The sequence below is a fragment of the Mustela lutreola genome, chromosome 2, assembly GCF_030435805.1.
Source record: "Mustela lutreola isolate mMusLut2 chromosome 2, mMusLut2.pri, whole genome shotgun sequence".
NCBI lineage: Eukaryota > Metazoa > Chordata > Mammalia > Carnivora > Mustelidae > Mustela > Mustela lutreola.
In genome coordinates, this window is record NC_081291.1 from 57569547 (window position 1) to 57582773 (window position 13227).

The 13227-nt window shown below is 45.7% G+C and overlaps 1 protein-coding gene across 2 annotated transcripts in view; it reads left to right on the forward strand.

Moving 5' to 3' along the window:
* ACAD9 (acyl-CoA dehydrogenase family member 9) overlaps positions 1-13227 on the forward strand; it is a 40992-nt gene that overhangs the window by 12761 nt on the left and 15004 nt on the right. For both annotated transcript variants that reach the window (XM_059161882.1, XM_059161881.1), the window contains exons 3-7: positions 6165-6266; positions 9825-9931; positions 11014-11114; positions 11952-12030; positions 12547-12721. In XM_059161882.1, coding sequence (XP_059017865.1) covers positions 6165-6266; positions 9825-9931; positions 11014-11114; positions 11952-12030; positions 12547-12721 — 564 coding nt within the window. The remainder of the gene's footprint in view (positions 1-6164; positions 6267-9824; positions 9932-11013; positions 11115-11951; positions 12031-12546; positions 12722-13227) is intronic.

Here is a 13227-nt window from a genome sequence, read left to right on the forward strand (position 1 = left end):
CGACTGAGCCACCCAGGCACCCCTCTAGTTTTAATTTTTTGAGGAACTTCCATACTGTTTTCCACAGTGGCTACACCATTTTGCATTCCCACCAACAGTACCTGAGGGTTCCTTTTTCTCCACATCCTCACCTGTTACTTCTTACCTTTTTGATGCTAACCATTCTGACATGTCTGAGGTGATATTTCATTGTGGTTTTGAATGCCTTTCTCTGATCATTAGTGATGTTCAGCATCTTGTGTCTCTTTGTCACCTGTATGTATTCTTTGGAGAAATGTCTGTTCACATCCTCTGCTCTTTTTTTAGTTGGTTGGATTGTTTGGTTTTTGGCATGGAGTTGTGAGTTCTTTATATGTTTTGGATATAACCCCTTATTGGTTATGTTTTACTTGCAAACGCCTTCTTCCATTCATTTTGTTGATGGTTTTCTTCGCTGCGCAGAAGCTTTTTAGTTTGATAGTCCCATTGGTTTATTTTTGCTTTTGTTCCCCTTGCCCAAAGACATAGAGCCAAAAAAATCACTGCTCAAACCAATGTCCAAGAACTTACTGCCTGTGTTTTCTTCTAGGAGATTTATGGTTTCTGGTCTTATATTTAAATCTTTAGTCAATTTTGAGTTTATTTTTGTTCATGATGTAAGAAAACAGTCCCGTTTTCATCATTTTGAATGTAGCTGTCCAGTTTTCCCCACAGTGTTTATGGAGGAGACTTTTTCCCCATTGTATATTCCTGCCCCTTTTGTCAAAGACTAATTGACCTTAAAAGTGTGGGTTTATTTCTGGACTCTGTTCTCACTGATCTGTGTCTGTTCTTGTGCTAGTACCATACTGTGTTTATTACTATAGCTTTGAACTTCAGGGACCATGATACCTCCAGCTTTATTCTTTCTCAAGGTTGCTTTGGCTATTTGGCATTTTTTGCAGTTCATACAAATTTTAGGATTATTTATTCTAGTCTCTGTGAAGAATGCCACTGTTATTTTGATACATATTGCGTCAAATCTATAGATTTCTTTGGGTAGTGTTGACATTTTAATGACATTCTCCCAGTCTGTGAGCGTGGTGTAGGCACACCTCAGAGATACTTTAGGTTTGGTTCCAGACTACCACAATAAAGCGAGTCAAATGAATTTTTTGTTTTCCCAGTGCATATAAAAGTTAGGTTTACACTATATCAGTGTATTAAACAGTGTACATTAGCATTATGTCTTAAAAAATGTACATACCTTTTTAAAAGAATTTTATTTATTTGACAGCAGGGAGAACAGAGGGAAAAGGAGAAACAGGCTCCTCACTGAGCAGGGAGTCCAATATGATACTTAGTACTAGGACCCTGGGATCATGACCTGAACTGACGGCAGATGCTTAACTGACTGAACCACCCAGATGCCCCAAAAATGTACATACCTTTCATTTAAAAATACTTTATTGCTGAGGCACCTGACTGGCTCAGTCAGTAGAGCATGAGACTCTTTTTCATGTCTTTATTTACATTCTAGTTAGAGCATGTGACTCTTTTTATTAAAGATTTTATTTATTTATTTGACAGAGATCACAGGTAGGCAGAGAGGCAGGAAGAGAGAGAAAGAGTGGGGAAGCAGGCTCCCTGCTGAGCAGAGAGCCCGATGTGGGAATCAATCCCAGGACTCTGAGATCATGACCTGAGCCAAAGGCAGAGGCTTAATCCACTTAGCCACCCATGAGCCCCAAGAATGTGCTCTTGATCTTGCAGTTTTAAGTTTGAGCTTGTAGAGATTATTTAAAAATAAAAAATCTTAAAAAAAAAAACAATAACAACCCACATTGTATTGCTAAAAAATGCTGTCAGCTTGAGCTTGCAGTAAGGTTTAGCCATTTTGCTGCTGAGGGCGCTGCCTGGATATTGCTGCAGCTTCTACGTGAAGACTTGCTGCTTCACCTTGTACTTTTATGTCATGGAGACGACTTTTCTCCTTGAACCTCGTGAACCACGTCTGCCAGCTTCAGACTTTTCTCCTGCAGCTTTGTCATCTTGCCCAGCCTTCATATATTGAGGAAACTAAGGGCTTTACTCTGGAGTAAGCCTTGGTCTTATGGGAATGTAGCTGGTTTGATCTTCTCTCCAGACCACTACAACCTTCTCCACATCAGCTGTAGGGCTGTTTCACTTCTTATCTTTTGTGTTCACTGGAGTAGCGCTTTTAATTTCCTTCAAAAGCTTTTCCTTTGCCTTCACAACTTGACTAACTCTTCAACACCAGAGGCCTAGCTCTAGGTCTTGACATGCCTTCCTTACTAAGCTGAATCATTTCTAGCTTTTGAATGAAAGTGAGGGACTATATACAACTCTTCTTTTCTCTTGAATACTTAGAGGCAATTGTGGGGTTACTAATGGGCCTATTTTCAACATTGTGTCTCAGGGAAGAAAGAGGCCAGAGGAGAGGGAGAGAGACTGGGAAAGTGAAGCAGTCAGAACATGTACGTTTATCAGTTAAGCTTACTGTCTTATGTAGGTGGAGTTCACGGCTCCCCAAAACGATTACATTAACATTTAAGTAACATTAAAGATCACTGACCACAGATCATAGTAACAAAATAATAATGAAAAAGCTTGAAATATTGTGAGACTTACCAAAAAGGACAGAGAGACATGAAGTAAGCAAATCCTGCTGGAAAAATGGCACAGTAGGCTTGCTTGTCATAGGGTTGCCATAAACCTTCAAGTTGTAAAAAATGCAGTATCTGTGAAGTGCCACTAAAATGAGGTATGCTTGTATGTTTTTCCATTTATTTTTGTTAGTTTTAGTTTCTTTTCTTACTGCTTTGACAGTTTCCCAGAATACAGGTCTTTTACCTCCTTATCCCTAGGTATTTATTTATCCCTAGGTATTTTATTTTATTCTTTTTGACGCAGTTGTAAATGAGATTTTTCTTAACTTCTCTCTCTCTCTCTCTTTTTTAAAAATATTTTATTTATTCAGTTGACAGGGAGGGAGAGACAGAGCACAAGCAGGGGGAGTGGCAGGGAGAGGGAGAAGCAGGTTCTCCGCTGAGCAGGGAATCTAATGTGGGGCTTGATCCCAGAACCCTGGGATCATGACCTGAGCCTAAGGCAAACGCCTAACTGACTGAGCCACCCAGGCACCCCTTAATTTCTCTTTCTGAAGTTCATTATTAGTGTATAGAAATGCAACATTTTCATGTAGATTTTCTATCCTTCACCTTTACTGAATTCATTTTTTGTAGTTTATTTTCCTTGTCTGATTGCTGTCACTAGGACTTCTAGTACTATGTTGAATGAAACTGACAAGTGTGGGTATCCTTGTGTCAAGCCTGATCCTAGAGGAAAAGCTCTCAGCTTTTCACAGTTGAATGTGATGTTAGCTGTGGGTTTGTCATATGTGGCCTTTATTATGTTGAGTTAAATTCCGTCTATACCTACTTTGTTGAGAGTTTGTTTTATCGGAAATGAATGTTGAATTTTATTAAGTGCTTTTTATGGCATCTGTTGAGTTGACCATGATTTTTAACCTTCTTTTTGTTAATGTGATGTGTCACATTGATTTGCAGATGCTGAACCATCCTTACATGCCCAGGTAAATCCCATTTGATCATGGTGAATGATCCAGCTAATGTAGTACTGAATTCAGTCTGTTAGTATTTTGTTAAGGGTTTTTGGATCAGTGTTCCCTCAGGAACGTCTGATTTTGGTGATGTCTTTGGTTTTAGTCAAGGCTTGCTTTTTAAGTGTTGTTAGGTGGGAGCAGAGCATCCTGTAGAGCAGTGTTTCTCAACCTGTTTTTATTATTGATCCCCCCCCAAATTCTTTTCAGACACTTTTCCCCTATTTACACCCCACTCATGAAATTTAATTCCACAGTTATACCATATATCTGTTTGTGTGTTATTTGTATTTCTGTTCTTTATCCATTAAAAAAAATTTTTTTTTTAATATTTATTTATTTGACAGAGAGAGATCACAAGTAAGCAAAGAGGCAAGCAGAGAGATAGAGAAGAGGAAGCAGGCTTCCCACTGAGCAGAGAGCCCGATGCGGGGCTTGATTCCAGGACCCTGAGATCATGACCTGAGCCAAAGGCAGAGGCTTAACCTACTGAGCCACCCAGGCACCCTAAAAAAAAAAATTTCTGCCCACTCCAGAACCAGTTTTTATTACCGTTGGGAGTGCTGTTGCCTGGCTAATTCTTCTCTACTAGTGACACGTTCCTCATTGCTCTTCTGCATGCCCTGTGGGTTTAATATGTTGAGGCAAGGAGAAAGTTCCAGTCCCTGTTACTCCATCTTGGTTGGAAGCAGGGGTCTCCCCAGATCCTGACAGTTTCATATTATACATACAGCCCAACCATTCCACCCCAAAGTAGTGACCCAAGAGAAGTAAAAACAGAGCTATGTAAAAAATATGAATGCTCATAGAAGCTTTATTTCTAGGGGCACCTGGGTGGCCCGTCAGTTAAGTATCTGCCTTCATCTCAGGTCGTGATCTCAGGGTTCTGGGATTGAGCCCCGCATCAGGCTCCCTGCTCAACAGGGTCTGTCCCTCCCCCCACACTTGGTACATTCTCTCTTACATATAAATAAATACAAATCTTTAAAAAAAAAAAAAAAAAAAAGGGCACCTGGGTGGCTCAGTGGGTTAAGCCTCTTCCTTCAGCTAGGTCATGATCTCGGGGTCCTCAGATCAAGCCCTGCATTGGGGTCTCTGCTTGGCAGGGAGCCTACTTCCCCGTCTCTCTCTGCCTGCTGCTCTGCTTACTTGTGATGTCTCTGTCAAATAAATAAAATCTTAAAAAAAAAAAAAGGAAAGGAAAAGAAGCTTTATTTCTAAGAACCAAAACCTGAGAACCACCCAAATGTCCATTGAAAGGCAAATGGATAAACTTCTATACAGTAGAATATTGAACAGTAAAAAGTATTATGATAAAGTTTTGATATATGCAGTGATATGGATGAATCTCAGAATCATCCTGGATCAAAGAAGCCGGATCAAAGACTACCTTCCATGTGATTTAAAACCCAAAATGAGGGGTGCCTGGGTGGCTCAGTTGATGAAGCAATGGCCTGCGGCTTGGGTCATGATCCTGGAGTCCCAGGATCGAGTTCCACATTGGGCTCCCTGCTCAGCGGGGAGTCTGCTTCTCCCTCCGACCTCTCTCTCTACTCATGCTCTCTCTCTGTCTCTCAAATAAATAAATAAAATCTTTAAAAATGAAACTCAAAAATGCAAACTGATCTATAGACAAAAAGATGACTCATGGTTGCCTAGGAATGGAAATGGACTGATCACAAAGGAAATCTTTTGTGGAAAAGGAAGTTTTTATTACTTGGTGGGAGTAATTTCATGGACAAACATGTCAGGACCCAAAAAATTATATATTATAAATATGCGGTTTATTATATGCCACTTGTATATGTCAATAAAGTGAAAAAAAAAAAAAAAAACAATGAGAGGTTTGGACTCCTGGGGAATCCGTATTTCTCACTGGTGACCCATGTCCATAAATATGCCCAAGTGCACGTTATGATGGTTTTTAAAAATTTATAATAGTAGTGAAGTTTAATATGCTGGCAATTTGAAGATTTTAATTAACTTGATTCAGGCAAAAATGTGTACATACAGGTATATAATTATAGACCTCATGCTAAGTGATTGTTCCATTCTGCTCTAATGGACTTGAGTAGGTGTAAAACAGAATAAACTGTCCTCAGAATCTGTGGGCTGTGGTGAAAGAGTCATGGTTTCTGAAAAGCAGGTAGACATGGGCACAGATAATGCTCAGAGTTTGGCTGTCTAGCCTGACATTTTAGGACAGTTCTGGAAGTGGTGTACTTCTTTCCTAATTTTCTAGACGGTAATGGTAATTAAAAAATTGAGGTATAGTATGCTTTCAGAAAAGTTAATCTGCTGCAATTTCACATAGCAAATACACCCATGTGAATAGCATCCAGATCAAGAAACAGAATACTACCTGGTACAGCCATTTTTTAAAAATACAGTGTTGGCTGGGCTAATTAGATGAAGTTGAACAGATGCTGAATAACTGACCAGACATATCGATTCTGAAGTTTCTGACCCTGGAAGTATATGCTGTACGAAAATTGTTCTGTTTGCTTTTATCTTTGTAGACATAGCTTATGTTTTGCTTAATTAAAATACTTCCTCTTGGCAGTGGACTCTCAGAGAATTGACCGGGAGGGAAGAATTCCAGATGAAACGTTAGATAAATTGAAGAGCCTGGGGCTTTTTGGGATGCAAGTCCCAGAAGAATATGGTAAGTAAAGGAAAACACCACCCTGCTGGTTTGACTCTTAAGTAAGCACTCCATGTTTGTCCAGGAAAGGGTTCTGTTTGGGAAAGGTGGCCTTTAAATGAAGTATGTCCAGGATCAAACTATAAAACTATAAAACCACTGGAATTAATAAAAACACCCACCACGGACCAGAGCTGGGGTGGTTGACAGGTGAGTGTGTGGACTAAGAGATCTAGGAAGAGGAAGAAATGTTGAGGCCTGTACTTGGTTCATTTGGTGTGGATCAGGGCCACTGCAGGATGTCCGTGCTCTCTAGGTCCTTGTGGGCCGTGGAGAAGGGGGTGTGTATAACCTTAAAGCCACATTGGCCAATTTCAGTGTCATCTGCACTGTGAGGCCCTTTGGTCTCTCCACAGAGGAATTGCCCCAGACCTATGAGCCCTTTTTGTTAGAGGGATGACTGTGGGCTGGGAGCTCAGGTGTAAGGGTCTGCCACTCTGCTTCCTGTCCTGGTACAGAGGAAGAAGGCGCATGGCTATAGGATACAGGGGCATTGAGGTGGGAGATTAGATCACTGAGAACATTCAAACCGGGCAGGTTGTGTTCTGGACTGTCCCTGTAATTCCTGGATCATTGTAGTGATGTTTTCAACCCCCAGATGAAAGACCCGGCCTTTCTCCCCAGGATCCCAGCGTGATTCCGCCTTCGTAGATTTGGCCAATCACTACAGATCTCTCTCTCCTGCTTAATCTAAAATTGGTCATCTAAATTCTGTAGGGATTAAGGGGACAGCAGGAAGTGGGGCAGGGGGATAGGGAGACGAGGAACAGAGCCTGTGACGCAGGGCCAGAATACAGTCACACACACGCGCACACCATTTTATTTTACCTCTTGGTCCCCTTTGACATAAAAGCATGGCTCTGGGCTTCACAGCCCATATGCAGCACCCATTGCTCTGGGAGCCCTCTGCCTGAGCCTTCTCTGGAGCCATTTTCCCCTTGGATCAGCTAGGAGTCCGGTTTAGGGGAAGGAGCTGTTGATGCTGCTTTAAAGGTTTGGGCCTATTTCTTGTCTTTGAGGTGGTTATTTGGACATTGATATTTGGGGCATTTTTCCAGCCAGGTTGTGAGTTAGGTTTTACAGAGCAAGACACAGAAGACAGGAGTTTTTCTTGACATTATGTCTCTGCCTGACTTATCTCCAGAGACTAAAGTTAGGCCTGTGTTGTTCCTCTACCCCCTCAGCAGCCAGGGCTGGAGGGCCCTCAACATCTGTAGAGTAAGTTCCCATTGGTACTCAACCTGCAGCCGGTCCTGGCTGAGATCGAGTGTGAACATTTAGGACCCACTAGTGCAGGCCTGATCTGATTCGGAGGCATAACAACACTGCCCTCTCTGCAAGAGGACACGACACTGTCAGTGCTGCCGCCTCCCTTCCTGGTAGAACACAGCAGCTCAAGCCTCCATGGAGGCAGCTATGTGTGCTGCATTTCCTTGCCCCAGTCTGCAATTTCCGTGTGCGGCAGGGGGAGACTGAGCTCTGCCCAGACAGCTGAGGCTTGTCAGCATCCTAGCTCACAAGGCACAGGGCAGTCAGCTTCCCTAATGTGTAGTCCGAGGTGAATATGGGAACAGAGTGAAGGTAGAGGCGGAGCCAGAGAACTGTGGCAGGTCTGTCAGCTAAAAAATATAAATGACTAAGTGCTTGGAGAAAAGAGAAGAGAACCTCTAGACATAGCCAGGTTAGTGATAATACATATTTCCCCTTCAGAAGCATTTTTAAATTGCCTCTTGATTGGTGAAAAGTACTTAATTTGATGTGGGAACACTTTGTGTCTGTTTAGGATGTATGTTTCTCCATCTGTGTGTGTTTCATGCCAGCACATGTGGGTGGTGTGTGTGTGTGTGTTGGCATGCGATGGTGTGACTCTGCACCCTCTATTCTTGTGTTCTGTCCTACTCATGATATGAAAATGTTCTTTATTTCCTGAGATGAGTTTGGGGCTTTTCGCTTTCTTTTTTTTTCTTTCTCTCTCTTTTTTTTAATCTTTTCTTGGGAAATTAAGACAACAGCAACTTCATGTTTGTGCCCCAAAATTTTTGGGGAAATGTTCCCAGTCTGGAGCATTCTGAAGACTAGCTGGAAACGACCATCTTGAAAAATGGAGGCCCTTTTGGCAACCCAGCCTGGGTTTTTCTCCCCCAGTTCCCTGTGTGCTGCCCAGTGTGTGATTCCTTCCTGCCACCTCAGCTTCTCCCCAGCCAGCAGTCTCCACCTACTTGTTGTCTGTCTCCATGTGATTGCTGTTCCTCCATGATTGCAATGATACCTGTGTTAGTGGAAAAGCACTAGAAGGGGCGCCTGGGTGGCTCAATGGGTTAAGCTTCTGCCTTCGGCTCGGGTCATGGTCTCAGGGTCCTGGGATCGGGCCTCATGTCAGGCTCTGCTCAGTGGAGAACCTGCTTCCTCCCTCTCTCTCTGCTTGCCTCTCTGCCTCTCTGTGAGCTCTCTCTGTCAAATAAATAAAATCTTAAAAAAAAAAAAAAAAAGGCACCAGAAGGTTTTGGTGTTTTTTTAAAAACCGTACTGTGTCCCTCAGGATATGAAATAAGTAAGACCAAAAGTGTTTCGTGTCACACTTCTGTGTAATGGCATGGGTGGGGATGAAATACTGCGGAGCCCTGACCTTCCCCCGGTGTGGAGCCTACAGGACTACACGTCAGGCAGGGCCACCCTTCCCTTTATGTGTGAGTGGCACCCTCTGCAGGTGGGCTGTGCAGTGGCTCCAGGGCTAGTACCCCCACCCAAATTCAGGGCCCAGCTCTGCTCCTGTTGGCCACGTGACCCTGGGCCCCCATCTGTCATTTTTAAGACGCAGAGGCCACCCAGCTGCCTCTAGAAGTTGAAGATGAAAAGTAAGATACATCAGCTCAGTGGAGTGTTTGTTTTTTTTAATCTTTGTCTTCTTCGTAGAAGAGTGATTTCTATCCAGGTTGATTTACCTCCCCAGGGAATGTTTGGCAACGTCTAGAGACGTTCTCGGCCGTCAAACCCTGGTTAAAAGGGAACTTCCGGCATCTCGCAAGCAGAGGCCGACCATGCTGCCAAAAGTCCTGTAGTGCGGTGGACAGTTCCCCACAGCAAGGCACAATCCATCCCAGAGTGTCAGAGTGCGGAGGCAGAGAAAACCTGTCCTAGAGCCCACCGGATACAGGGAAAGGGCTGCAGGACAGCTGCCAGGTTTATAAAGATCTGTATCTGGGACAGAAGACACTCACAACATTTTAAATGATTTAATGTGTGTGAAGGTATGCTCTTTGTGTTGAATGTTACATTTTTATGCTAAAAACATACATATGTACATATGCTTATATGCCTAGAAAAAATCTGAAAGGATGTACTCAGAAATGCTCTGATAAGTTTATGGGTAATTTTTATTTTCTTTGGACCTCTCTGTACTGTGATTTTTTAAAATGGTGACATGGTCTTTATAAGCAAAAAGAACAGTCAAGCCCTTTGCCTTTAATGTGAGGAATTTGGGTCTGGGCCACAAATAAAGCTAGTCTGTTTCTTCTCCAGGTGGCCTGGGCTTCTCCAACACTATGTACGCACGTCTAGGAGAAATCGTCGGCCTGGATGCATCAATCGCCGTGACCTTGGCGGCACACCAGGCTATTGGCCTCAAGGTCAAGTGTCTAGGGTTTCCTTCTGATGCTTTGTGAAGGTCAGGAGTCACATTGGGGGTATGGAGGCAGGAGGCTTGCTCACTTTGACCAGGAAGTGACTTGGGCTTGCTGTCTCAGGGTCTTGGGGTGGCGCCCTGCAGCACTCCCTGTGATCTTCCTCTCTGTAGCCACCCCGGATGGCGCTGAGTCCCCACACAAGATCAAAGTTGCTTTGATCACACTGTGCCTTCCCTTGGAATCCTCCTCCCTTCTCCATCACCCTTGACCCATCCTTTGAGGCCCACACCAGATGCCACTGTGTCAGAGCCTGTCTTCACCTCACCATTTGACGCAAATCTTTCCTGCCGAGCTTGGAACTCATGAGGGACCAGAGCGTGTCTTCCCTGCTGTTCGTGCATGTCTTCCTTATCCTGGGCTTGGAGCATTTTAGGGCAGGGCCATGGTCACACAGCTTTCCGTGACCAGCCCACTACTCAGGCTGTCTCTGTTCTGTGTAGAAAGTGAAAGGAGCTAAGTGAATGGTGTGCTTGCCCGCCCCCCACAACCCTGACCGCACTTGTGCTCCGAGCAATCATCCAGTGGAAAGAGCACACTTCTCCCCATGCTACTGACTGAGAGGGGGTGGGGCGATTCTGACACTGCCCGCACACCTTCTTTCTGCCAGGCGTGGCCTTGGCGTGCCTGAGTCTTCACTCGTTATCATCCAAACACCCCTCCATTGGGTAGCATTACCCCCAGTGTGGAGTTGAGAGGATGGAGGCTGAGAGGAGGGACCTCTCTGGCCCGAGGCCAGAGAGGCCTGAACTGCGGTGATGCGGGTCCCGGAGTCCGGCCCAAAGCCATGCTGGTGCTCCAGACCCAGGCCCTGCCAGAGGGTGCACTTCTGAGCGGCTCCTCGGCAGCCTGCCACCGCCTGCTCATCAGCAGCCTCCCCTTCCCCACCTTGGGGCTGCAGGCTCTAGGCTCAGGGTATTTCCTTTTGCAGGAGTTGTTTTCTCCAGAAAGGGCCGTGTTCTGTAAGCATGTGGTACATGTCCTTTCTTCTCCACAGCTGATAGCAGCCTTGTGTGTGTTTGGTTTAGGGGATCATCTTGGCCGGCAACAAGGAGCAGAAGGCCAAGTACCTGCCCAGACTGGCATCGGGGGAGCACATTGCTGCCTTCTGTCTGACGGAGCCAAGCAGGTGTGCCCCCGGCAAGAGGTGGCACATGGCAGCCGCCTGGTGCATCTTCTGGGTGCCCTGGGATGAGGGCTGTGGGTTTTGGTGAATCAGTGGTGGTTTTTCTCTCTTCCATCCCTGAATCTTCCAGATCATCGACTCAGCAACTTTTCTTGCAGTTCTCTTATGTTTACCTTACTGGTCTGTCCCAGTGAGACTTACAAATGAGATAGCATACCCGGCAGCACCTGTCAGGTCATTGTTCGTGGGCTGCAGCGCACCTCACGTAGGATAGGGCTTTCAGCCTTCTAAGCAGCTTTCCAAGTATGTTGGGCAAGCAATACTATCCCCACTGAACAGGTTAGGAACCGAGGGTTCAGTGAGGTGGTGTCATCAACCTAGAGTCACACAAGCCACTGAGGACTCAGGACTTCCACTGCCAAGTCTGTTACTTGGACTGCACTCCATCCCACTTCCCCTCACTTGGGAACCGGGGGTGCCCTGCCCTCCTCATGGGAGCGCAGATGAGCCCGTTCTGCGCACACATGCCCACATTCCAGCGGAAGGCCAGGTCGTTTGCGCTGCCACTCTTTCGTGTGAAGAAGCAGGGTGACCAAGTCCAGCCTGCCACCTGTTTCTGTAAGTGAGGTTTTGCTGGAATGCGCCCTCCCATTGCAGTGGTAGAGACGTGCCAGTGGAACGACACCCTGTAGCCTGCAGAGCTGGAAATGTTTATCATCCAGCCCTTTATTAAGTTCCCCAGTGCCCGTGTTAAAGTAACCAGACCCTCCTATTTGCCGGCCCCCAGAACCGCTTGCGCCCAGCATCGTGTGCCTCACCAGTGTGTTTCTATTCCCACAGTGGGAGCGACGCAGCCTCCATCAAGTCCAGGGCCACGCTGAGTGAGGACAAGAAGCACTACATCCTCAACGGCTCCAAGGTAGCGCTCCGCCACCTGCTCTGGGTCTCGCCCGGCCGTCACCACGCGCTGACGGCGCGCACACCGCGGCCATGAAGCACATGCACACCATGTCTTGACTGGCCATTCTTGGTTGCGTGCGGCTCTCTCTTTCTGGAGGAAGAAACTGGCTCAGGGAGGTGAAGTGACCATATTTCAAACCCACGCAGGAGTTTAGTATAAGAAGCTTCCTGTCACCCACCCCCGGCATCAACATCTTCTAACCCCGAGCCCGCCTGCACCTGCATCGCATCCCTGAGACTTTGAGTACAGGTCTCCACAAGATGAAACTGTTTAAACCCCAAAGTCAAAACCCCCATTCTCACATTGAGACTGAGGTGAACCTCTTTGTCCACACAGGCTTGACTTCCCAGAGCCGGGAGCTTTATGTTTCTGGCCTGAAGTTTGACAAAGGGTATCTGTGGCAAAGGGTAGAGCTGAGAGGTGGTGCATAACTGTTTGGTTTTTCTCCAAAGCCCTTTTCCTTTCTTCCCTCAGGTCTGGATCACCAATGGAGGACTTGCCAATATTTTTACTGTGTTTGCGAAGACGGAGGTTGTTGATTCTGATAGTTCAGTAAAAGACAAAATCACAGCCTTCATAGTAGAGAGAGACTTTGGTGGAGTCACTCACGGGAAACCTGAGGATAAGTTAGGCATACGTGGCTCCAACAGTAAGTAGCATGCGTGCGTGCATTATGGCCCCATCCAAATTCAAGATAAAATGAGATGTAAATAGTTTTGGTTCCACATAAGCATATCAGCAAAATCCCATTAGGAATGCCACAGTGACTCCATGGTAGTGCCAAGGAGCTCCTTGAAGCTAATTGATTCTTTTAATACATGTTATGTGTGCCCCTCTCTGTGTCGGGGCTCTGGTGATCTCCCCGGGAGCACTTTATCCTGTGAGGAAGGCTGTAATGGACACCAAGGAGGCAGAGGGGTATCCTAGGTAAACATTCTACTGTAGGACACCCCATCTTTCCTGCCTGGAAGCTCCTCCCTGTCGCCCTTCCATGTACCCACCTGGGCCTGCCTGCATCCCCTGGGCAGCACTTGGTCGCCATGAGGCTAGTGTCCTGTATGTGGCTCCCAACCCAACCAGCACTGCCAGGGAGTCATGAGACTGCCTCCTGGGGCTCCTAGTTCGAATCATGGGATATGTGTGCTACAGAGGACT